The sequence below is a fragment of the Echeneis naucrates genome, chromosome 21 (genome assembly GCF_900963305.1).
Source record: "Echeneis naucrates chromosome 21, fEcheNa1.1, whole genome shotgun sequence".
In the NCBI taxonomy this organism is placed as follows: domain Eukaryota; kingdom Metazoa; phylum Chordata; class Actinopteri; order Carangiformes; family Echeneidae; genus Echeneis; species Echeneis naucrates.
Window position 1 is genome coordinate 20,617,171 of NC_042531.1, and position 27,531 is coordinate 20,644,701.

At 40.1% G+C, this 27,531-nt stretch overlaps 1 protein-coding gene across 7 annotated transcripts in view; it reads left to right on the plus strand.

Annotated features, from left to right (window-relative positions):
• Window positions 1-2,974: 2,974 nt before the first annotated feature.
• The window catches only part of clasp1a (cytoplasmic linker associated protein 1a), a 74,004-nt gene continuing 49,447 nt past the window's right edge, over window positions 2,975-27,531 (plus strand). For all 7 annotated transcript variants that reach the window (XM_029529736.1, XM_029529737.1, XM_029529738.1 and 4 more), the window contains exons 1-2: window positions 2,975-3,106; window positions 5,359-6,038. In XM_029529736.1, coding sequence (XP_029385596.1) covers window positions 5,841-6,038 — 198 coding nt within the window. In that variant the 5' untranslated portion in view covers window positions 2,975-3,106; window positions 5,359-5,840. The remainder of the gene's footprint in view (window positions 3,107-5,358; window positions 6,039-27,531) is intronic.

Sequence of the window (27,531 nt, forward strand, 5' to 3'; positions counted from 1 at the left end):
AGGGGATCACTGGTTCAACTGAGCTATGGCTCTCTGTCAGCCTGGCTACAGTGCTGAAGAGAAACCTGGGGTTGTTCTTGTTTTCTTCTATGAGTGCTCAGTAAACTTCTAGCACTGCGGAGAGATTTTTTATATGTTTTTAGGCTATCTTTCCAGGCTCTGTGAGACTCTTCTGACTTACTGGAACGCCAATTTCTTTCTAATTTCCTTGATGTCTGCTTTAAGGCACGGATTTGGGAATTATACCAGGGAGCCAGCCTCCTCAGATTAAATACTTTCTTTTTGAGAGGGGTGTCATTGTCGAGATTCGAATGCATTTGAATTTAGATATGGCATTGTTGGGAATGATGACCAAATGTTCTCTTTAAATTTAGCCACAGCAGCTTCAGATAAACATCTTCTATAGCTGAATTTATTCCTCAATGCTGTGGAGCCCATTAATGTAAACTCAAATGTAATGAGGTAATGGTCAGACAGGAGAGAATTTTGAGGAACAATTGTTAGCTTGTCAATTCCAATGCCATATGTTCGGACAAGATCAAGGATATGATTGTAAAAGTGAGTGGGTTCATTCACATGCTGGGAAAAGCCAATTGAGTCTAGTAGGGAAAGAAACCCAGAACTAAGGCTGTCGCTTTCTACATCTAATTGTATATTGAAATCTCCCAGTATAATGATTTTATCTGTACTGAGTACTAACTCTGATATAAACTCAGAAAACTCTGATAGGAACCACGGACCAGGTGGACGGTATACTCTAAGTAACAGAACTGGTTTTTCACCTTTCCAGTCTGAGTGGGAAAGACAAAGAGTGAGGCTTTCAAAAGACCTGCAGCCAGATTTTGGTCTGGGGTTGATTAATAGGCTTGACTGAAATATTGCAGCCACCCCACCTCCTCGACCTGTGGTACGAGGGATATGAAAGTTAACATGAGTTGGGGGTGTAGCTTCATTAATGCTAACATACTCATCCTGCTGCAGCCACGTTTCAGTTATACAAAATAAATCAATATGATGATCAGCAATGAGATCGTTAACTAGTAGAGATTTTGATGATAATGATCAAATGTTCAACAGTCCACATTTGATCGCAGTGTTACTTGAGACCGAATTTCATTTTAATTTCAGTTAGGTATTTGTTTTTAGCTCCTCTTCTGTTTAATTTGGGTTTATTAACTTTTCACAGTTTCTATAGACCTAAATATAGACAGAGACTCTATTCTATTCTCGGCAGGTTACCGCTCTGACTGGGGCTCAGAGGAGCGTGTTAAACAGCGGCTCTGCCTCCTGGTCTTGACTCAGGATTGTCAGGGTAAAGTAGGCAGTTGATGGACAATACAAACATCTTAAGGTGGTAGGAACAAGTTAGGACCAAAACACCAATAAAAGATGATTGTGCATAGTTTATTATGGGAACCATAGTTCTCACACAGTGGGCAATTTTTTATTGTCCTGGGCCCTTTGTGGATTTTGATAATACACCTTTAAAATGAGAAAATTTTATGTCCAGTATACAGTGTGTCACAAAGTGTTACATTGAAGATCTAATATTTTCAGTTACCCTTACAGTGAGCAGAAACCATAAAAAAAAAGAACCCACACATGTATAAACACAAGAAGTTATGCGATAATCAGAAACAGAAATACTTCATTGATCCACGAGGGGAAATTGCCTTCAGTTACATATGCACCGATTGAAAGTCTTAAAGAAGTAGGAAAGTATAAATTCTATCAGTAAAGTTTAAACATTAGTACTAAAATACTAAAGTAAACATAAGTACTAAAATAAAATAAATCTAAACAAACTGTCCAAGATGGCTCACAGCTTGGACAGCATCCTCCTCTCAGACACCTCCGTCAAAGGGCCCAGCTTCACTCCCACAGTGACACTGGCTCTACAGATCAGTCTGTTCAGTCTGTTGGTGTCAACTGCCCTCGGCCTGCTGTCCCAACACACCACAGCATACCGGATAGCACTGGCTACCACAGAGGGAAAGGATGATGTAAATTGGTTAATATTGGAGTTAATGAGTTTCTAGGACAGATATGAAGTTTCAATACATTTGGGTGATTGACCAGCTTCACTCATAAAGAAATGAATCAATGTGTCAAAGCTTGATTTGAACCAAGCTGGACTCAACTTTGTGTAATCTTGGTGACACTAAAAGTTTCCAAACAGGTTAAGGGGAAAGGGATCGAAATCAGTTCTATCCAAAGCACAGTCACCCAAATCAATAGATAAACCCATCAAGCTTTGTCCACTGACAGATAGAAAAGCAACTTCATCATTGATAAAGAATTTGCTAAATAAAGTCAGCAAGTCCTCAGCAAAATTCCTGGTCTTGGAGAACCAGCAGCAGCATCTAAACAACTTCTCTGCAAAAGGAAAAGGCCAAACCCTTTGTGTAAATTAATAAGCGCCAGCATGTCACAGTGAATGACTGGAAAAAATCCTGATGAATCCAAGTGTTAGATTAACAGAGAGGTCTGCAAAGGAGAAGAACAGGAAAGAGGAGGAATCAAACCCACAGTGATACACGGTGTTTAACAATATTCAAGTCTTTGACCACCCCTAACTTCGTTCTACTTGCCCCACACTCCGATTTCCTCCTTTATGGAGAAGAATCAATGAGCAGGACAATGACACAAATCGCTCCACCACAGACTTCAGTGAATCTAAGCTGGTTCTGATCGCGGAGCCAGCTCTTTCCGTCAGCTTGTTCAGCCCGTTCTGGTAAAACAAAGATATTTGGGGATCTGTACATGGGGATCTGTACGACAGCGCTGATGTCGTCACTTTTGTAACTGGAGAAACACACAATTCATGTGTCCGGCAGGTGTCGCCACATATCGAGTTATAGTCGCCCGTGATACAGTTTTTTTTTTCGCTTTGCCATGCGACAATTTTCCAAGTGCCAACATCATCCCTGGCTCGACTGCGCGTGCGCACGACGATCCCATTCTTGTCCTGCAGGCAGCATTCCGGGTGGAGAGAGTGAGAGTAGAAGAAAGCCAGAGAGGAGGTCTGAGGCCGTGAGTCTGTATATTAACCAGCGCGAACACGAGCTGAATGTCCACACCAGCCGCGGCGCTTGAAAAAGACATGGTGAGTAGCCACATGTCGGATGTAGATACCCCTCATCGCCTCTTTGACACATTTAGTCTTTGTGCCGTCTGTGTCTGCCTGGCTGCGAACTGACGTTTCATTGAAAGGAAGGGCTCTGCTGGGCGCTAGCTTTAGCTTTTATCCCCTATACACCTACTTCGTCCGGCACGTTTCAGAGGTTAACCGACTGTTTTGTAAAGAAAGAAAAACAAAGAAAACGGGGCAGTTTGGTCACCCTACGTGTTAAAAACTCAGGGAAAGCTTTTTTTAGCGGCGTGTCTGGTGGGGGACTCCTGCGTTTGGCACAGCTAGCAATGATGGTCAGGCTGCGAGCTAGCTGGAGCTCAGCTAACGTTGCACAAAAGCAGAGGTGTGTGTGTGTGTGTGTGTGTGTGTGTGTGTGTGTGTGTGTGTGTGTGTGTGTGTGTGTGTGTGTGTGTGTCAGACAGATAGAGGCATCTTATCTGTCTGACACAAATTACAGAATAATTTTAGGTGGCATGCCAATCACACAATTCAGTAACAAACAAACTCACATATTGTTGATATGTTTGCTATTCTTGTAACTTTACTTAAATCACTATCATCTTAAGTAGGATAGCATGTGTTTAACATACCTGCTTTGTTATTGATAAAAATGGATTACAGTCATACCAGTGCAGCTTGTTCAACATTAACTTCCACAGATGCACATACACCCTCACTTAGATGTCTGCACATACATAGTCCTCTGCAACACATATGCACCTAGACATATGCATGTTTACTCATGCACAGTGTATAGAGCCATCCAGTATTGTTGTGGCTCAAAAGTTAAATAGAGAATATATTGCACACAGTGGCATCAAGGAGGTCACAGTTAAGTAAATCTGCTCTAGTCTAGCAGCTTCAAGACATACTGGCTTTGTTTTCACCTCCCAGAACAAAGGCCCACGATACATAGTGGTTGTTTAAGCATTCCTGTCTAGTAGATAATCTTCTTGCACTAAAAAAGGTTTGGTTCGTTTGAGCGGAAGGATCACACTCCACCCCACCACCACCAGCAGTATATGATGGCGTCTAGAGCTGCAGCCAGTCAACAAATTACAGTGATGTCCCTGAGTCATATTCACTTGGATTTGCTTGTAAAGCTGAATCCCCTGTGTTTCCATGACAGTTGTGGAGCTGAGATTTTGAAGCAGTAGAGCAGAAAGGAGAGAAGTGGTATTTGAATCTGTGTGTTAAGGTGAGGGGATTCATTCAAAGCCTTTTAACTATCGTGTAAATTTGTTCTGCTTTGTTGATTTTCCTCCATGTTTGTTGTAAAATTGTTGAGAATGGAGTTTTAGTGTGACTCATCTGTGGCAGATGCTGAGTGTCTTGGTATCATTATGATTAATGAACAATGTGGCTGGAAGTATTCATACACCCTAGCATTACAACTGTGTTTGGTTGTTGCACATGTCACTTTTCACACCATAATGCTTTAACTGCTGCTGTAGCAGCCTTCTCTCCTCTGGAAAGATCCCACCAGATGTTGGAATTGCTCCCAGTTAGCTTTGAGAGCATTAGTGAGGTTTGCCACATATTTTGGAGCAGTAAATTCTTGTTCTTACTACGGCTTGGCTGATATTTAAAAAGTATACTATTGTGATGTATGATTTGCTGTGGCGGAATATTGATCCAAGCCTTGTGTTTGATGGTTGAGGTGGTAGCTTTGTGCAGATCAATGATGTGAAGCAAAATGCTCAACATCACTAGATTTTAAACATATTAAAACAAACCAAACACCAAACTAGACCTATTTGACCAAAAAATCTATAAAAAAATGCTAATCTTTGTCATGATACAAATTTTTATTTGATGTTAGTTATATTTTCAAGCTCAGTCTTTTTGCATACTCAAAATAGATTTTTGAGTAAAAATAGCCAATTAGCATTCTTAATAGATCTTGGTCTAAGCAAGGTGTTTGCTGATTGGCTCGGTGACACAGATGAGATTAGAACGTTTACTCTTTCGACATTGAATGACAAGGCAGTTTTTGATCCATGAGTAAATCAAGAGTCAGACCATAAACGTAGCAATGATCAATACCAAGCTCCACAAATATGAGCATCTGCTGCTTCTCTTTATTTTATGTGGTTGTATTTGTATAAGCATAGGCATTATTTTTGAAATTAATGACGCTGAGCATGAAAGAACATTATTATTAAAATGTATTTGACAAAAAATTGACTGTGCCTTATTGTCTGCTATCCTTCCTGGTCCTCCAGGGCTCTCCAGGGCAGATCCCGGGACAAGATATGGATCTCTAAGTTGAACGTCTCCATTCATTTCCATTTGCTGCCTTGCCTACTGCTTGTCTGAAACCGCCTCTTCTACCCCTTCTGGTTTGGCTGAGTGTCCTCCAAGAAAAGAAGAGGAAAAAAAGTGGGAGGGTGTAGTAAACTTTCCCCAGCTGCTGTCCAGACACACACATTCTACATTGCTGCCATTCCCCAAGCCCTGCTCCATCCATCTCTAGGGCACGGCCACTAGCTTGCTAGCGTGCTAGCACTTGGCAAAGAAACAAGGCCTGTCTTTGGGTATAAAAAAATACAAGCAGACTGTGTACATTTGCCCCTTTTTATTTTCTCCCTTTTCCGGGTCACCCAGCCATATACTCAGCAAGTGGGGCTCTTTTTGTTTGGCTGTCATTCCCACTGCGGTAAGCAGTGGAGGATTGCTAGAGGCCAGTGAGTGGACCCGAACCAGGATGATGGAGCCCAGCATGGAGAACTGCCTGACCCAGGTTCTGCAGAAGGATGTGGGCCGACGGCTGCAGGTGGGGCAAGAGATAATTGATTACATTTTGGACAAGGAGAAGTCTCATGACCTGGAGCAGGATCAGACAGCACTGGACAAGATGGTTGATGGCATTGCCAGCTCCTGGGTCAACTCTAGCAACTTTAAGGTAAACAATATTAGGAAGGCAGTAAAAAAATACGCCATTGGAGAGTATCAGAACCTTGACTGCATTTGAATCCGTTTTATGATTTAATTTTGGCATTCAGTAATTATTCACTGGTTTTAGGAACCAAAATCATCTCTGTATAGCTTTACATCTATTGTCTTTGGCTTCTATCTGGAGCTTTTGTAACAACAGCTCAGCCATTTAGAAAAGAATATCTGGGCATCTCTTGACTGACTGATTTCATGAAGACTGAATCATGCATAGTTGGATGGTGGATCCAGATGGACTGGGTTTTGGGTAGGTTGGTGGCTGCATGTTTTGAGACATCACAAAATTCCAGAAGTCCTGACAGCTGGTTTTAAGGCTCAATTTCTAAATACAAGCTGTGAGAATTCCTCTGTTGGCTGAAACCTTTGATACCTTGAGATAAAGCCTGATTTCAGTCATCCTGACAGTTTTTCTTGCATTTCTGATTTTGCACCTGGAAAATAATCATGCTTAGTGAGCTTGTTTCAGACTCTTTCTTTATCTTATGTGTGTAGACTTCAATTTCAATTTCATTGCACACCCACATAATGGCATCAGTTTGGTTTGTTTAAGAGGAATTTCAATTTTTTTCTGACTGTTTGCTGTAGAGCAAACGAAAAGTGAAAAGTGGTCTTTTGCAGTTACATACACATAACATTATTGTGTCACTGCAACAAGGCTCGCATTTTTCTTCTGTGATTTATAGAACATTATTGTGGAGCTCAATCTGGGGCCCAGATTTATCTGACCCTGAGCTCTGATTACATCAGCACTCCTATGTCCACCCACAGGTCGTTTTTTCTGCCACAAATGTGGAACACATTGTTTACTAAAGCTCTGATTTCGTGGCATTCATATGCTGCTTTTGCTCTGTGTACAGCCAAATATGTCAGATCTCTGTCTGAACAAAGCTAGGCCTGCCCTCAATGCCCTACATACATGAGCACTGTTTTGTTTTGTTTTTCCTCCAAGGGCCACTACAGTCTCAGTTCTGTGGTGCTAATTTGTGCCAGGAAGGTACTTCTTATGGCTGCAAATGACCACATCTGCTGCAATTCAGTTTTTTTTGCTTTCAGAAGTCTGGAACAGGAACATTTAAATGTAATTTGAGGACATGGTGCAAGAGAGAGCTTAATTGGATCTGGCCAGGGTACAGCACAGATTAAGGGGTGCTGGGAGGCCAGAGCTGGCAGATATGGGGCTTCAGAATGAAGAGCCAATACTTGTGGTTGTAGACAAAGCTCCTTTCCTCCAGAGTTAACACTGATTCCTGTTTTAGGTGCATCTTTATTCTTTGCTCCTTGAGACCAATTTCTCCTGCTTTAAACTCTGCTGGAAGGGATGCACCCTTCTTTGGGTTTTGAAAAGCTAGGAGAAGCTCATGTGAGTCCCGCTGTCAACCTGTCAAAAGCAGGTGATAATTGTCCTCTTTTTTGGGTTGTGAGAAAAATGCATTGTTCCTTTTTTTGCCTTTTCAGTGGCACTGTTTACGATTTTAGTTTTAGCCCATCAAATCCTCAGTATCCTCAGCACAGGCCACGCTCACTTGGTAACTAATGTGGAAAGTATTTAGTTTGAGACAGAGAGAGGGAGAAAGAGAAGGGATGGATTTGTTTGCCATAAATGGAGGTTTGGAGTGGGGTCCAATGCAACGCATCTGTTTAAAGAAAAGGACTTTACAGTCTTCTACATTGGCCAAACCTAAATGTCAGGGTAGCATTCAGCCAAACTGTATGCTTTCTTTGCATGCCTTATGTGCGTTTAGATGACAAACTTTTAGGTCATTGTACTACCTGACAAATGTAAGGTAACACAGTCACAAAGTGGACTCCTTATATATGTCAGATTAGGCAGTGTTGAATAACTTGTCAAGCTTACAGTATATTTAATTTTTAGACCACAGCATGGGATAGATAGAAAAGTATTTTAATAAAATTAAAATTGTACACCAACACTAGGTCTATCTCTCTTCTCAAACACAACAGGAGGAGCTTCTGCTATCATTACAAAAACAAAAATACTGCATCTGCTCTTGTTTACAGTCTCAAGCAGGGAGGACGTTTTGTATTTGCATTTTGATGTTTTTTGACATTTCAGATTTTAACCTCTGAAATTCAATTTAGATCAAATGATTAATCAAATATTACTGTATTAAGTCTGCAAAATGAATCAGCATATAATCAAAATAACTAACATTGTTCTGCATTGTTAGCAACATGATGCATTTTGCAATACAATTTTCATCCAAGTAATTTTAACAAAGAAGTTTTATACTTGGTGTTTTTACATACATCAATGTGTTTATGTAAATAAACAGTATTGTCTAATAGGCCTACTTTAATTGTTTCTGAATGGCGCTCAAATGGAAGGAGTCATGTATGCTGTAAATGGGCAGCTCTTAATGCAGTTGTCATTTATCTGGAGCAGCCTCTTCTCTGCATCCCATTCATCTTGGTTGTGTCAGGTCAGCAGCCACCTCCCACATTTTAGCTGCTAAATTGGCTCCAAGCGAGATGGCATGTTATTAAAGACAGAATGAGGAGCAGCTTATGTGTCAGAAATTCTCACTGTGGTAGTTTTGTTGATAAACACAGGCTCTGAATGAGGCTGTTTTTATTTTGTAGGCTGTGTGTTCTTTGTGTGTCTGCTGCTTGAGAAGTGAAGTGCTTTGCTTTGTTGTCCTATATTATGTCATGCAGAGGCCAGGCGTGCATCCACACTGATGTAGTATAAGTTCCTTGTGATCACATTTGCGTTGGTTTAACAACATGATCTCAAGACCCTATAAAAAAAAATAAAAATAAAAGCCATTAACTAAGGGAGTTGTGTGCTCAAATCAAATGTATTTATATTGTGCCAAATCATAGCAAAGTTGCATCACTTTACACATAGAGCAGGTCTAGACCAAATTCTTTATGGAGTTGTTGAAGAGACCCAACAAATCCCTCCAAGAGCAAACACTTAGCAACAGTGGCGAGAAAAATCTACCTTTAAGAGGCAGAAACCTGAGAGGGGGGGGTGAGGGGGTGCAGAGAAAGAAGCAGTGGCAGTGAGAGGGACACAGTGAAAGCGAGCATAAAGAAGAGGAAGGAGGAACTCGATAAAGGGATGGAGAGAGAACAAGAATTTGAGGAGGGAAGATGACATGGAAAATACAAGCAAAAAACATACAGTGATTTCAACGTGGTTCTCCCTGGGTTATGCTTTATGTGATAGTTTTATAAAGACAGTTTGTGATTATGACAAAGGTATTCAGAGAACGTAGTTACTCTGTCTCAGTAAGGTTCACAGCCAGAAAAGAAGATGACAGTGTATTATATTTGATGGACATTTTCTCTTGGACATACTCCAGTGTGACAGGGAGACTTGAGGTCTCAGTGAAATCACTGCTGACAAGATTCAGTTCCATAGTTAACTTATAATGCTGCATGATCACAAAACACAAATAAACAGTAAATAAGGAAGTGATTTGCACTTTGTCCTTTTTTAACACTTTCTCTCAGTAACAATTTTCCCTCAATCAGTTTGTCATTGCCTGTGAGAAGCTGAGTTGTTTTACTAACGAAATAAGTGCAGTCTGGCAGGACCAGTTTTCCGTTTCGCTAGCAATTGAAGTGATTGCCTAGACAAGCTGGTGCCACCTGTGATGGTGTCCAGCCACATCAGTGCTGAGTCAGCTAGAGCCGAGACTTTTGCTAAGCCGACATTTTAAGAGCTTGCATTTGTTAGTTGATGAGTGTGTCGTAGTTACCTGGGATGAGTAGTAATATGAGTTATATGGTTATAGTTGACTATGAATCTGACAAAAAGTCAGCCAGAAAATTTTGACATATAAAAGTTAAATTTAGCTCACTTCCTGCTTCTTGTTGTCATTATGGCTTTATGTGCAAAGCATATACACATAAATGTTCAGTCACTTAAGCCCATTTTTGTATGGGGAAAAAACAAGTGTGAGTGACCGAACAAAGAGAGGGAACAAGATGGAGAGAAGCTCTCCATCACTGCTGAAGAAACTAACAGATCTGATTAGCATGCAAACAACATATGCTACATCAATTGGAAACGAGACAGTTCCCTTCCTGCATCACAGCCGTAAAAGCTTTGTTGGAAATACAGGGTTTCTGTCTGCTCAGAGGCTACATATCTGTCTTTGGCTTTGTAAAACATGTAACCTTCCACTGTCAAATAAACATGTTGCTCTGCTGTTGTGGTCCAGTCAAAAGGTCTTTAAATACAGCAACAAATTTGGCCACGCTGTATACTTTAAACACACCCTACATAAAACTGTTTTCAATAATTAATTTGAAAAGAGGAACAGCCAAAGAGGAAACTTTAGCTGACATTGGCTGACTAATGGTGGAAAAATTATCACTCAATCTATCAGTCAGTCGGACAGTTTAAGGGCTGGCCGTACTTGTTGTGTTTTAGTCTAATTTGATTTAATATGTATTTGACGCATTGACGCATAATACTATTCCACTAAACCTAACATACTCCTTGCATACACATGCTTTATATACAACCTTGGACAGTTCTGCTTCAAAACTGTGAACTTAATAAATAATTAATTATTGATTATGATATGAATAAAGGTTCAACTGCCAGAATATAACCTTTAAGAGTGAGTTTGAGAGGGGGGACAAGTAACTATCACACTATTTCGACCTGTTGCGGCAGCGTGAAGTTTCTTCTATCATAAAATGTCACTGGTGGGTACAGATACCAGACAACAGGTGGCATGATTGTCGCCAGTCATCAAGTTGCTCATAGAATTAACATTAGCAACAGCTGATGTGACGTGTTACCTGTGATGTTTGTCATGTCAGTCAGTTAAATTGATGGACTGCAGCTAAACTCAAAAGAAGTCTGCAGAATGAAGTGGTACCATAATGACCTCTAGTCCATGTGATTGATTAGAGTCAGTCCTGGAATCAGTGAATACTGACCATACGGAGACATTATACAGCTCTTGAAGCGGTTTGTATGTATTTGTCTTCCCCTCCTTGTGAACTTAATTTTTTTTTTTTTTTTTTATCTTTAATTGATTGCATCATGACATTGTGGAAGTCTGGAAATAATTGTGGATGTGTGTGTGTACAATCAGTTTGAACGGTAAAGATAAAATCAAATACCCTTTAACCTTTGTCCAAACCTTTGTATACTTATACTAGGGATTGACCGATTATCGGAGCCAATATTCGGCATTTTGATGCTTATCAGTATTTTCTTTTCTTTTTTTCTTTCTTTTTTTTTTTTTTTTTTTAAATCCGATGGGCGATAAGAGAGCAATTTACAACTGGGTTATTTTGGCTCTGTTACAGCTGCAAATCTCTGTCTGTAGTCACTACTCTGTCTCCAGCATTGTTCCACCCCAGCACCATTGGATTGGTTACACGCAGAGCTCACACAGTGCTCACACGTGGTGGAGAGGAGAAAAAGTTTTACCGAAGGGAGAAAGGTCCGGAGAGCAGATATATTTCAAATTTGGATGGAAACGAGATCTGGATACATCGTTGGAGGCGGGCCCGTTCATTCCTACAGATGGTGCTCAGTGGTGCATGATGCCAAAAAAGTTTGTTTTCATAGCAGGCCTTTTGGGAGGGGAGGTTAAGCCCCCCCCTCAAAAAAACCTTAGTCCACCCAAGCAAAAATAAAAATACTGTAAGCAGCATCCACAATCAACTGCTGCATTCCTATGATGTTGCTGGGAGAGCTGTCAAAGCTGTAGCATATGTATCAAATCAATCAAATCACACATAACGAAAAAGGCAATCTGAACTGATTTGATTGGCTGGCTGACCTGACCTCGTCTGCGTCAACTGGTAGTTAAAAATACCTGGCTCTTCCGCATTGGTTGTACTGACATTTTGGAAAACTTTATTTACTAGAGAAAACTTTTGGGAGCTACCTTTTCATTAGGGAGTTTAACTTTTAATTTGACTTAATTAGACATGCTGCTGAGCCTGAGAGCTTCCTCTGCACTTTTTGTTAGAATTTCAAAACAAATATGTCTATTGTCTAAGACAGCGGTCCCCAATCCCGCGGCGGGTCTTTTGAACCAGACCGCACAGAAGGAGTAAATAACTTACATTATTTATTTTTTATTTATTATCTGAATCTGAACTATGTTTTATTTTGAAAAATGACTGTTACTTCCATCTATGACTCACTCTTGGTGCATATCAAGACGCATGTCTTGGTCACATGATACGTTACTGCTAAAATTAAACCCACAAGCTAGCGCAACGATTAAAAACGTAAAGTCTTTGGAAAGTTTCTTTGTGAAGGGGAAAAAGGCCCAGTGAGGAGACAGAACAATATCCTGCGACTTCCATGAAAAAGAAAGCTGCATTTAGATTCAGGGTTAGGGGGCAGAGAGGATGTTATGTTGTTGGCGCTATGTTACGAGGACGCTTACGAGGACGCTGCTAATAAAGTTGCATACGAGTGCACAGTTAGTTCACGTTTATTATGAAATTTTGAAAATAGCGCAGTTTTTTTGCCGATTGTATAATTTTATTTTGTTGCATGTATCTGCCACACCTTAAAGGCTGGCCCATGGAATTATTGTCTGACATTAAACCGACCCGTTGCGCAAAAAAAGTTTGGGGACCGCTGGTCTAAGATATAAATCTTATCTATATCTATTTTTACTGCAAATGCATATTGGCTCCAAATATTGGTTATCGGCCTACTTGACTACTAATTATCAGTATCAGCCCTAAAAAAACCATATTGGTTGACCTTTAACTTATACTTTAGATTACATGCGCACTAACACCCGCATATACTCACTAGTCCGTATTATGATATGATAGTATGGTAGTATGATATTTTACACCTCGCCTGTCCGCTGATGTGCTGTTCCTCATCGAGACTAAAGGAGCGGTCCGCTCTTGTGCGAGCGTCACATGACCACTTTTTTTTTTTTTAATTTTTTTTTTTATAAACACGTGGCCACATTGTAATCACACACGTTGCCATTAGAAAACCCTGTTTTATCATATCGCAGTATTATCGCAAATGCAGTTAATCGTTCAGCCCTAATACTGAGCCATTTTACCAATTATGGTATAAGACAGGGTTTCTGTGTATTGCGCATGTTACAGTTTTTTGTGTGTTGTGAAACAGTTATGGTTACGTAAGAGCTAGGCAACACGCTGGTTTAATGTTTTTGCTAATTACATAAAATTTTCTATGGCTTTCCTACTTAGTATTGACTTAGGTCTCAGCTTGAGGCTAACTAATAAAAGAAACTAATTAAAAATACAATACTTACTACTTTGTGCAGAAACATAAGTAAATTTTCTTTCTCTAAACTCTCACTAGAGATGACAAAACTAGATGAAAGGTAAAGTAACTTGTAACTTCAAATCGGATTTGATAAAACATTGAACTGTATCATTAGCAAATTTTGATTAAGTTAACTTAGATGGAAATGGTAATTTTGTTTAAACTATCTGAATATATTTTCTCATGGTTCTGTCAGAATCTCTGTCGCGTGGTGTGTAGCAGGGAGTAGACACTTTAATTCTGGGATTAATGGATAGAATTAGTCCTTTCATCCAGTTTCAGACATGGTGTTGACATAGTTAACCTGCAGAATTCAACACAGGACCACACAACATTGCAATTCCTGCTATTTAAATGTTTCCTTCAAACTTCATGACTTAATGTGTCCCACAGAGGCCTTTAGCATACAAACTCCTCAGAAGTAATTATTTTACGCAATCTTCAATGTAAATGAAAGGAGAAATCTGCACTGCTGAAGTTCATTGAATCAAAACAGCAGTCTGATTTGTAGCTCATGATGAAATAGTTGTGTTGATGTACAGTGAACCTCCCTCTGTGTATTGGGTGTGAGTGATGCTGGAGTTGGGTGTAGTGCTTTGTGTGTCTGTGTGTCTTTGTGCGCATGTATGTGTGTGTCCAATGAATGTTGAGCCAGCTTGGCAACAGGGCTGCGCCATGATGTAGATGACGCAGCAGTCAATAGAGAGAATATCAGAGCGGAGGAGGAGGAGTGAGCACAGTGTCTCTTGAAATTATACTGGGAGAGCCAGTGTTAAAGCACAGAGCACCTGGTTGCACAACTGGTCTTTTGTCTCTCTACTGTTCTGCTTCATTCCACATATCTTTCTGTACTTTTTTTTGTGTTTCTCATATTTTTCTCACTTCACATTCTTCAGTTCCTCTGCCCTATTTTAAACTGTGTGAAACATCCCATCTCCTTTGTTGCCTCTTACTGAATACAATTTCTGACCTTCTGGCATATTTCAAGGAAAAAATAGTACCCTTTGTGTGTCACCACTGCTGCCACCATCATTGTCAACATCATCAGCAGTAAATCCTCATGTCCTAATGCTCTCCCTCCCATCACTGCCAGTTAAATTCAGTCCATTGGTGGGACACTTTGCGGCGCTGACCCTAATCATAATCTGCTCACTTATTTAATCTGCTCAACTCAAGGCTTTTAGGGAGACTGTAAACTCTGTTTTCAGACTGATTGATGCCTGTACCCTCTGAGGGATGATTGACAATCTATGTGGTTGTGCGTATTGCACATAGAATGTTTGTGATAATTGGCTCTTACACCCATACCAATAGACATTATCGAGCCACCATTGGACTGTGGGGAAAAGCTGCAGAACATGGAGGCAACAGTGCCAACCAACATTCTCATTCAAAAGCAGGAGAAGAGTTGCACTGTCTGCATGGTTCTGTGGAGCCAAGCTGGAGATATCAAGTAGAGTTGACTTAAGTGAACTTATTGAATCAAAGACAACTGCTGTCTGAACAGAGCTGCATGAGTATGAATTATAAAGAATAACTGTGCTATTAAGTTTATCCTTCAGCCAAAACTCATAATGTCTTCAAGTCGCCTCAACACTTCAGTTTTGTTTTTATCTAATTTGTTTTATCTAATTTGGAACTAAAGGTAACAGTAATAACTATGAAGGGAAAATGAGACAGATGGTGGTAAAGTATGAAAAAGGTGGTACATGGGCTGGTTTGTATTGGAGTTTCTCATCCAAAAAAGCAGGGCATCATGGGTACAAGTGGTTGAATGGAGCCATCTTATTGCCGGGCTTCATCATAGAAAACTATAATGAACTGAAAGAACACTGTAACTTAGACTGATGTTCACTCATGTTTTACTCCACAGTTGGTTTGATCAATGATCAGAACTGGGTAGAAAGTAGAACAAAACTGAGATACAGAAATCAAATATTTTTCATTGTGACTTTAACAAGTCCTGTCAGATGAACATCTGAAAGTTTGCTCATTCATGTAAATTATTTCAACCAGTCAGCAACATGATGACCACTAACTGGTGAAATAACATTGATTATCTGGTTAGCGTGGCAGCTGTCAGTGGATGGACATATTAGTCAGCAAGTGAACTTTTAGTTGATTGAGTGTTGAAGCAGGAAAGGTGGGCAAAGGTGAGGATTTAATGACAGTGAAACCATGGCTCCTGCCACTAATGCGGATATTACTTTTAGCACCTAGAAAGTCCAGCCTTTTATGCAAGTGTTCTCTAATGTCAGTGGTCTTTTTCTCCAAAATAATACTCTCTGCTTACAACGATGATTCAGAGCAATAACCAGTTCAACAGGTGTTAACTTGGCTCCAACTTCTCCTGATCTCAATCCATTCCAGAATCTATTGGATGAGCTGGGCCAACAAGTGGAGAGTCCACCTCAAAACTTCCAGGACTTAGAGAATCTGCTGCTAAAGTCTTGTTACAGATACCATACCTTCAGAAGTCTAGAGGAGTCTAGACTTCCATGGGTCGGGACTTTTTTGGTGGCAGAGCCTCAATTAGACCAGCCCCCCTCTGCAGAGGACCAAGAAAATTGGTGATGGAATAGAAGCTTCTTTTGAGTGACTGAGTGAGTGAGTGAGACAGACTTTTATTTTTGTTACTTTTATGCAACAATTCCATGTCAGCATGGACAAATGTTTAAAATTTCATAAATGTGAAAAAGACACTTAAATGTCTCCATTTGTCATTTTGTCTTGCAAAGCAGACTGGAGTAGATCATGAGGATCCTTTGCACACATATACATTGAAATAGAAATCATGATGAATGGAATTGTTTTGAATCGAAAATCGATTTTGTATCAAATCGTAGTCCCAAAAATCTGAATCAAATCGTGAGATAGTCAGCGATTCCCACCCCTGATGTTAGATAGGTTAATGATAACTCTAAATAACTCTAAATTGTCCATAGGTCTGAGTGTGAGGGGTTGTTCATCTCTGTCTGTCCGTGTGTTGGCCCTGTGATGTACTGGTGACCTGTCCAGGGTGTACCCCACCCTGTCCCAGTATGAGCTATGATTGTCTCCAGCACCTCCTTGAAATGGATAAGCAGTAGATCATTGCATTCATAATAATGGTGATCATTCTGTATGGCAACTTGCATGCAATAAACTATGGTCATCTAGTAAAACTCTTTTAAAGCTTACAGTTTTAAACCTCCAGAAGGCTTCCCTCTCATACTGTGCCTGATGTGTTGTCTCAGCAACCTGTCTGTGATGTTAACATTACAGGTTCCTGTCCTCTTGTGTTGTAGCCAGTCATGTGGCTTTGCTCTCTATGATGGTAGACAAAATGCCTTTCCTCAAGCAGCTGGATGACATGAGTAGCACAGCAACCAGCCAGTGTTTCACCAGCAGACATGACACTGGATTGTCTTCTCCATGAGCATACAAGTTGACAGTCAACTTAATAAAAGAAAACAAAAACAGAGTGTGTGTGGGAGAGAGGCTCACTACCTGTTTGGCAGGACTAGTACTTCCTTCTCACAGAATCTTAATAGAACCCGAAGCAGGTTTTTCCTGCTTGAGGCAGTTCATGAGCAAAATCTTAACAGTGGTCAGTCATTGTTCAAGCAGGTCAACAGGTAACTGTGCAACTGTTGCAACACAGAGCTTCAAAACCTCAAGTGTTGGGGGGGAAAAGAAAAGATGGTGGTGGCCAAGAGGCTGGGGAAGGGAGTTTGTGACTTAGTGACCTCGACTCGCAAGAGAAGTGGGCGGGGAAAGCCTCCACTTCTCCCCAACCCCCGTCTCATCCTCATAACCACCATGGTGGGCCCTTGAGTAAGACCCCTAACTACCCTGATTTCTCCCCAGGTGCTGCACTACCACAGCCCACTGCTCTTAGTATCTGTAGTTAATGTTGCTAAATGGGATGGGTCAACTGCAGAGAAACAATTTCCCTCAGGGGATGAATATACTAATGTCACTTAACTTAAACAGCTGCAAATTGGGACATGCCTCTAAGAGATGGTTACAGGTGATGACACCAAGCCCAGCCATGAGATCCATGAGTTGAAGCCTTTTCAGTTGCTAAAAGTACATGATTAATTTTGCAAATGTAAAAGCACCTTACACATGTAACAGCACCATTTCACTATTAAAAATCACGAGATAAACGTCAAACTAATCTACAAAGTAACACGTGCAGTGTTGCAAATGATGCTGGTGTTGAACTGCATATTTTTGTTTGGGCCACAGTTTGAAAAGCATTTATTTTATTGGAATATCACATTTCAATATCAGTCAGTAAAGTGACTTTGGACGGCTCCAGTGGATGTTTACAAGCTCCCCCTCTTGGCATCAACACAGGTGCATATCACACTCTCAACATGTGATGAGACCATGACCTTGTACCACTTGGTTCTAAGCTGGAATGATAAAGTCTGACTTCATCTTGTCAGTTTTGCTTTGATCATCTCTGCTCCATGTCATTTCCCATGTCAGCCCAGTGGAGCACTAACACCCGTGCCATGTTATCAGTTCTGCCCTTTGCACTGCTGAATCAGCAGAGTCTAGGAAGGAAGCTGCCCAGTGGATTGTAGAGCTAATGTGCTCTGTCATGGTCCAGAGTGAGCATTGTCAGAGCATTCTGTGTCAATGACAACACTGTGTTGAGCAATACACAAATGTCCTGGCTGCCCTCATCTTATGGGGAAATATGCAGTGAGGCAGATTACCCATACACAGACAATTCATATATGGACAACTCATATAAAGTCAGTAGATAGCATGTGTTGAAGACAGTAATAGTCATCCTATTATTGCAATAATGGAGCCTATCAGAAGATTCAGTTACTGTTTATTTCTAATTGATTTGACACAAGGATTTGTTTTTGAGTGGATAATAAGGTATGTCCAGATAGGAGGCTGTTATGAGGTGGTGTTCCTGTCTCCTTTGTAAGACTCCTTTGAATGTGAACAGAATGAACAAATGTGTTGTGCTTATCAAGGGTCATAAAGAAACACCTGACAAATCCTTTGTGCATGCTTACATAAAAGGTAGTATGTTCACAAACAACACTTTAGTCTGAGAGTTCCTCTTAAAATGTTGAACAGCTGAAGGTATGTTGTTAACTGTTAAACTGAAGAACCTCAAAACCTCAAGTTTTTGTTAAAAAGATACATGCTGTTGCATTTCAAGGTCGCTAGGGGACAGGAGCTGCACTTTGTGATGCTACAATATGGGGCAATAAGATGGTGGTGCTAAGCATAAAGTCTCCATGGACCAAACATTACTTTAGTTGAAGCGTTACAGTTTCTAATGGATGACATGTGTCCCCTGAAAGTGGAGCATCCAATTTACATGTATATTTGTGTTCCTGGTTTTAAAAGCCCCTCCCATGATGCACCAGATTCTGACCTATGGAATAGTGTCAGAGGATGATTTTGGGGAATGGTGGGAGACTTGGATGTTTCATCTTTCAAACTTTTTGTTTAATAACAGAAGTTGGAAATGTTTAGCTCAATGCTGCGATTGAGTTCATTCACCAAGGTACTTAGCCATAACATTAACTCATTTTGAATATCATGTGTAACACTCGTGGTGATTTCTGAAATGCCAACAGATACTCCTCGTCACAGGTGGTGTATTTCCTCCAGGATATATCCTGTGCCCTGGAAACACATGATTCCTTCAAGCTGATTCTCTTCTGCCACAGCTCTTCCTTACAATAAGGATGATATTTGTTCATGATTTGTTTGAATTTGTTTCTCATAATTAAGGCTCTCAACAAGTCTCTGAAACAAGTTAGGCATATTGAGCAGCGATCACAGAACTGATGTTTGGATGGAGGAACGTTTTCAGTGTAGTAATATCTCCCTTCGTTTTTCTTGACTGGATCATTTGTGAACATAGTTTTTATGGAACTTTTCACATTTTATTGTACTTAAAATGAATCAAAATAAAACTAATGTTGTATATTCAGCAGACTTGTAATGTGTTCAATTAATCTGCATAACACCAGGCACATGCTGTCACATCCAAACATTGCTGCTTATTTGTATATACAGTGGAGCAAGAAGATAATCACACACAGACAGATCACTACACTCTGTTCAAGCAGTACTCACAATCACCAGAGGGTGGGGGGCAGCGTTGGTTTCACTTTTCAACCCTAGTGTCTACATCCACTTTAATAGCCAGTCTATAGTTTTATACAATCCACAGTGACATAGTGTTTTCATTGTTCCTGTCACACACACTGTCTGACAGTTACATCAGTGTGGGATGTGTGTTTTTGTTGAAATGCTTGTCATCCTTCTTTCGTCTCAGTGTCTATCAAATGACTCTAACCCCTATGTGACCTCTACCAGTTCTGCACTACCACCGTCTGCTCCTGAGATGGCATGCATGAGCAGTGTCACCAGGACATCCTGAGTCAGCTCTCCCTCTCTCTCTTGTTGCCACATTAGTTTGCTGCCACTTGTGGTCAGACGCTTTCCCTGCTGCAGAGTGGTGTCCTCCATTTTATCTGGCAGGTGTCAGGTCTGTTTGACATACTCAGACTCTTAGTTTGTGTGAGAGGCTTGTATACTGCAGTTCAGTCAAAAAAAATACAAATGCAGTTGTAGCTGAAACCTACTGCATAATGTTTTCATATCTGTGAATACTAAACTTCCTCATGTTTGTATTTGAATATTAAGTAAATATGAAATAATTAGATTCAAAGAAAGCTTTTAAAGTGTATGTGGTTGACTTTGTTGTGGTATACTTTAGGAGTCTGACATCTTTGTGAGGACAAAATGGTTTAGGTTAGGTCAGAGTGTAGGTTAGTCATTTTGCTGTGAGGTTAGTATAAGGGAACTGTTCAAGTTTTGTGAGAGTCACTGGTCCTCACAGAGATAGCTGGAATGTATGTGTGTACAAGTGTTTGTGTTATGTTTTAGAGAAAGTGACAGGGAGATGTGTGTTGAGCAGCAGTCACAGCGTCCTCTCTCTGCTGTTTCAACTCAACCCCTGCCAGTTTATGCATGTTTCTTTGAAACACATGGAACAGCATTAATATTAGTCCTATTTTTTATTTTTATTTTTTTTAAGCCCTCCACCCATGGCAAAAAGGATTCTTGAGCACCTCAGCTGACGTCATTCCTTGTCCCGTGGTAGGCCACATCTCTACCTCGAGGACACAGTGGAGATCTTGGGTTAAAGAACATTTGTCTAACTTGTTTACATTTTAAGGTCCATTTCAACAAACCTATAAAGAAAATATTTTTCGAGGATGACTTTCCAATCTTGTTGTGCCACAGGCAAAATACATCAGAATCTGTCTTGAGTCAAGCTGCAGCTGCTGTGACTGGAGGATGTCTGTAGATTCAGCTGTGTTATTCATTACACATGATCTAATGCATTCTAGCTTAGGACAAACAAAATTTATGCTGTATGACATTTTTGATGAAAGCCGTCGTCAAGTCATTGAAGAGGCAAAAAGCAGTCATATCGGCCATCAGTTTGTCAGATCTGTGCTGACTGCTATGAGTTTTCAGAGATTTGAGTACTAAGTGTCTTTTACACACAGATCTTTGGCTGCATACTAAAATGTCTTCACATGAGCAGACACATGAATGTGTTTTCTTTCTGTGAAAGTGGAAATATCCTGTGTGCGCCAGTGTCTGAAGCTCTGCTCTTGTGGGAAGACAATAACACAGACTTCCAGCCAAATCAGTGGACATGTTGGCAGTCAGTCTCTATCAGCCCCTGCTGAAAAAGTTTTACAAAACAAACAGTTTGAATGAACCTACGATTTAATGCTGACTGTCGTTACATAATGTAACTTTCTTTCTATTTAGGAGCATGATTCAAATGATCATATTCTCACATCATGCTCACAGCTTACTTCTTTGTTTAGCTCTTTTAAACCTTTTCCTGCCTCTTATCTGCTCATTGTCTGTCGCGTTTAACAGCAGCTGAGCTTTTGTTTTATCTGGTCCATTCTCTTAAATGTGTTATTCAGCAATGTCTTGAGGCAATTCCTTCAAACACTCAATTGGACCCATGGAGGATCTGACTAGATTTTTGGTGTCAGAGGTCACTGACTGCACAAAATTCTTTTTAGCAATTATTACTACCATTGCCACACAATTTAAAGAATAAATTAAAGAATATAATATTTAAATAATATGTTTGTTTTCTGGATAAACAGGTATGCAATAGGCCGCTAGGGTACCTTAGGTATAAATATTATCTTTGCTTATTCTTGTATTATTAGGATCTAACTTGAGTTGTTGTTAATTCCTGGTCCTTCTGCTGCCTCAGGTTGATGATCAGTTTGGAAGTTAAATCTCAATTTTTTTTTTTATTGTTAGTACTTTTTAAAAATTTAGCTGTAAGCAGCTTCATCCGTGTGGCTAATGTGACTACAGTGAAGTGTTCATGTTTCTCAGATACTTCAGTTTTACTATCAAGGGCTTCTGAGTTTGAACAAGGCCTCACAGTCATTTCTTTTTTCCCTCCACGTATGAACAAATGTTTAAAGTGACAGTCTTAGTAATTTACAGATGTAAGAGTCACATTGAAATTCATGGTGATTTTTCAGACAACTGTTCCTTTGTGAAAGAAGTCAACAGTTTTATTTACTCATTTACCAGCTGCAGAACTTGCTCGGTGTAAGCTGATCATGTAGATATAGATAAATATAAATTGATATAGTTTCGTGGGCAGCAAAGCGACATTATGATGAGCACTGTTACCTCACAGCAAGAATGGTATCGGTTCAATTCCTGGGTCTGGGGCCTAGTCTAAAGACATGCATGTCTAGGTTGATTGGTGACTCTAAATTGCTTGTAGGTGTGAGTGTGAGATTTTGCCCATCTCTGTCTATCCCTGTGTTGGCCTAGCAATGGACTGGTGACCAGTCCAGAGTGTACCCCTCCTTTGCATGGAGCATTGGCTGGGATTGGTGACCCAGAAAAAGATAAGTGGTAGAAGATGAGTAAGTGATATTCTTTGGTCTCATTTAAACAGAGACATAAAAGTGTTCATCTGATGGCTGTGATTGTGATATAATGCATATCAGCGCTGTGAGATGCAATAAAAGTAAGGCAAATAGATAACCCCCTCAACAACTGGTGATTTCTAAATGAGAGTAACACAAAGGAGTTGTGCAAGGTGTTTAATTGGAAGATTGAGCATGTCTAAGTGTAAGGCTTTAATATCAGTCAACTACAACGGAGTCTTGTAATATTATTAATGAAATGCAATATGGCATAATGGCGTAGTGGTTAGCACTCTTTCCTCTCAGCAGGAAAGTTCCGTGTTTGAACCTGGTTCCTTTCCGTGTGGTACTTAGACTTTATAAAAGTGGATGTAGACTCAAACTCACTCTAATTCATCTTCTACTGCTTATCCATTTCTGGGTCAGGGTGTTGCTGCAGCCAGTCCCAGCCAATGGTATGGGCGAGGGCGGTGTACAGCCTGGACAGGTCACTAGTACATTGCAACACATACAGACTGACAGAGAATTATTTTAGCAAAAAAGACTGGCAACACAAATCTAATAATTAGCATGACAGAACAACTAATCAAACCTGACGTGGTACCATCTGGACCTCGAGGTCTCAGCTCATGATCGAGGGAGTCTGCTATCGAAAACACAAAATTAAGTCAGTTCCTTACCTTCTTTCTTTGTTGTTTTGGGTGTTAGTAAGGTAAAAAAATATATGAATAAATCCAAATAATTAATAAGGAAAATGTATTTGAACATAAAGGAAAGACACAGAGAGACGTGTATCAATAACAGTATGTCTGCAGGCCTATATTCTCATTTCCATCTTTTCACTGCAGCAAGTCGTGAAACATGTCTGGAGGAAGTGAACTGTTGAGGACTTGTGTGTTAGGTGTATCAGTGTGTATCTCTGATATGGTGTCATATTCCTGTCTGTATCTGTCTGCATGTTTGTATACTTAATGTTAGTGATTTTGGGTTAAAATAAGCGTTTACTGTACATTCCTTCTTCAATAAGTCCACCAATAAGGCCTGCGATCCTGGGCTCTGCTGAATGAAGCTGAGTCACTGTCTGCTCACCATTGGCTCATCACACCTCAGGAATATGATAGCACCACTGTTGCTCTCTCTGAATACTGCCATACAAGTGGAATTACTCATCCCATTACTCTTGGAGGATCCAGTGCATGTTAGGAATTGTTTGGATGTGCCCAGCCCAGTCTGTATAAGGCTGTGGTTAAACTGGGTGATTTCCAGTGTGCATCTGTAGCACAGTATAATAATAGCATTGAAGTTAGTGTTATGATTATGGAAGTTTCACTGACTATTACACAACTCTCTTTAGTCAGCATCATAGGTATGGGGTTTCTGACAGTGATCTCTTCACGTCTATTATGCGCTGTTCTCCATAGGAAATCATAGTGTCATCAGATGACAACAGTACAGCTGCCATGTGCCAGGACTCCTCCCTCTCACAACAGTTTCTGTGTAGTCACCTTATCTTCAAGCACAGGGCTGTAGCAGATCTTTTCACCACAGATATGATGACATGTCTTAGCAGGAAAAGCATAACGGGGGAAAAAAAAACAAAACAAGCATTGCTATTAAGAGTTTCACTTAATTGATTCTTCTTCACAATACAAAAGCTTAAAGCTTGCTGATGGGAAAATGTTCACATAAGTCCAAATAGTTTCAACCAACAGCTCCTCAATGGGTATGTGTCTAAATAATTAATTTTTGTGCCTTCAGGTGAAAGTTAAATGCTTCTAATTTTCTTTATGATTAATCTTCCCAGGGTTTTATCTGAAATATTGATATGCATAAGAAGGAGCCTAACCTAACCCAAACCCTAACCTCTTTGTTGAGACATCACAAAGTTCTAGAGTTCCTCACAGCAGCTTCCAAGGCTCACTTTCTGAATGCAGGCTGTGAGCATTTGTCAGTGCACCTTTGTTACTTCGACTCTACTCGTATAGAACCTGGATCTGATCAATCATCCAATAAGACATGGAGGTCTACTTTTGAACTGTATGGGGCTTTTCACAAAAGATGAGGTGTTGTTTTGTTTTTGACAGATGAGACAGAAGTTAGATTTTTCATTCATGTATCCATCCATAATTCATATCACTTATCCACACATCCCATTTGACGCTGGGTGATGGCGGACATATAGAGACATTAACACTCACATTACATTTCACATTGGTACAGAAGATGCAAAGCAAAATTAGATTAAATTCTGCATTAATTCTGCAATAATAAATGTTCGCTGTATGTTACCAACATGATAGAAAAATAATTTGCACGCTGGCAGAGAAATTGCAGTATGTCTTGTTGAAGAGTATTTGCATCAAGCAGTACGAGTGTTCAGTTTTTCCATAATAATTAGAAGGACCATAGGGCTTTGAACTGCAGCATCTTAGCTTTCTAGCTAATTTCTACTCATCTGTACATTTTGGCACGTCTCATCTTGTGCAGTGGTATGATAAATATGTTGCCACCAACATCCATTAGTTTGCAGGCTGGGTGGCTGATGTTAATTCGTGAAAACATACTTCCAAAAGTTAGCATGACTTATTTGGTCCTGTTCCTGCAATGCATCTCCAAAGAGGAAGTTATTGGCTTTTGATTTACAGTTACAGCTCCAGTGTAATTTGAGTCAAACTTGAGAATAGACCAGGTTCAGACAAAACCCTTGGTTTATGGAAAAGTCTGAGACAGAACACAGCCAGTATTATTCAGCAATAGGCCGAAACAGAGGACCAGGTATGCTGCTTAATTACAAAGCACTTGGCAATAAACTCTGGCTTTGCTCTTTGTGTGTCACTTGCCTCCCCTTAGAAGAGAGATGGGCTATCTTGTCCAGTTTGAACTGTTGTTCGAGCTTATTTTTTTCACTCTTTGTAAGAGTTTAGGAGTTTGTTTTTCCCAATGGGTTTTGTGTGTAGCTCTACTCCTTCCTTCCTTCCTGCAGCTGTCAGACTTCACAACCAGCAGTTGCAGAACCAGCAGACCACACACAAAACTTTTTAAACTGACTGTACTGTACATATTTTTTCTAAAGTACTGATGCACATACCTTTTTTTTATATTACTTAACTATATTACTTGTTTATATTGTCTATACTGTAGATTGTATTTATTGTCTAATTCTATTTCGTTTTCACTGATGCCCTCTTTTACTGTAAATTTCCCCACTGTGGGACAAATAAAGGAATATCTTATCTTTCTTATTGTGGCTTACCCAGCTATTCCCTGTACTTGGTAGAATTTACTGCAGCTACACAGGAACACGTGCCTGCCTTTGTCCTTATACATCTTCATGTGTGTGCCAGTCTATGTGTGTGTCAGTTGATTTAATTTGAAGGCCCGTTCCCATCAGTGAAAGATGGAGGCTGTGGTCTGCTGCTTCCTACAGCAGCTCTCAGGAGCAGCATAGGTGTTCAAGTAAGGATAGTTTGATGTTGGTGGGTTAGTTTGATCAGATTTTGGTCCCTGAGAGCCAGGAATAATTTGCTGGAATAAGCAGCAAGAGTTTCTCACATCTTCAATTTTACTGGATCAGTATAATGATTTGCCTTTTTGTGTCCAGAGTTGCTGCATGGAGCTTTGTCTCCTGGCTACTGTGACATGGTGATGAACAGCACCCAGCACTGATTTTATCAACCAGACCATAAACGGGCCAAACTCTTGAACTCTGATTGATAAAATTATAAACCACAAGTCAAAATTTGAAGTATTTTATAATCACGGCTTTATGATACATTATTAATTTATACATACAGTTACAATGGGACCAGAGGCAGCAGTCTGTGAGTGACAGACGTGTAAGCTGTGAAGTGGCAATAGTACGATGAGAAAAGTATGTCTAGATGGCTTAGTTTGAGCTGCATTAACTGCCCTTTGCAGACACTTTCTGAGGGTAGTAATTGCAGGCTTTTGGATACACTGTTACATGCATACAAGCAAGAAACAACCTGTCCCCTTGTTTGAATATTGTATTGAGTACATGGTGCAAATTCAAGACAGAAAGATTTTTTTTTTTTTTTTTTTTTTTTTAGCAGTTAGACTCTGAAGTGGTTTACTCTCCTTGCAAAGGCATATACAACCCATTCAATGTCACTGAAGCAAGGGCACATTTATTTTCAGACCTTTCACTGACACTGTAGAAAAATGTTAAACTGCATTTAAAACGTAAATGTACGAGGTCAGACAAAAGAAGCCGACTGTGACGTCATAGGTCAATTGGTAGTGGCCCATTACCCACAAGCTGAAAGATTGCATATTGCAACCTATCGTAGCGGAGGCAACATGATTGCAACAAATAAATTGATTTCATGTATACTGGGACAAGGACAGAAGTTACATGGCTTTATTGCGCTACAACCATAGCTTGACTTAACTGTTCATGTAAAGGTCTGTAAAATGGTGAAAATGCAGTGATGGAATTATAGGATTTTAAAAGGCCGCCTATACCTCAGGCTGAAGGTTGGTTAGTGTCTGTATTAGAGCACAAAAGAGGCATTAGGAAAGACTCCAGAACAATGAATGTGTTTATATTTGTTTGCATAGCTTGATGCTGATTTATTCTTCTTATGCTATGTGTTAATAGGCACTTTCCACAGGGCCACAGAGGAAACTGCTCACATTGAGTCTTTCCAATTTTAAATAGATATCTAATTGCGGTGAATTGGTGTTATTTATTATATACTTAATTTTTGCTGTAGCCAAAAAAAAAAAATGCACACAAGAGGAGTCGTCAAAATTTGTTCAGAACATGCTGGGTAGGAGGATTTAGGATTGGGAAGGGATGATGACTATGAGATTTAATGTCGAGAGCTTTGGGGGGATCATATGTATATGTGTGTGTCTGTGGGTTTTTTTGGTGGGTGTCTCAGTGCAGATCATGGCCATCTGTCTGCGAAGAGGAGGATTCTGTCTATGCTCATCTATGCTGGACTGGACTGCTCTGTTTCCCTGTCCCACTCACACCCAGGGTGCAGTTGTTGCCATTGTCTCTTTGTGACTCAATCACCCTTAGTTCAGAGAGCTAACAGTAAAACAAGCGTTGACCTCCAGTTGCTACACTCAGACCTACTGCATAGAAGAGAAGCTGAACGTAGATTTGAGATTAGCATTTCAAACTGAGAATGGCAGTTTCTGTTGAGGTCTGCAGCATTGTTAAAAATCCCCTGATC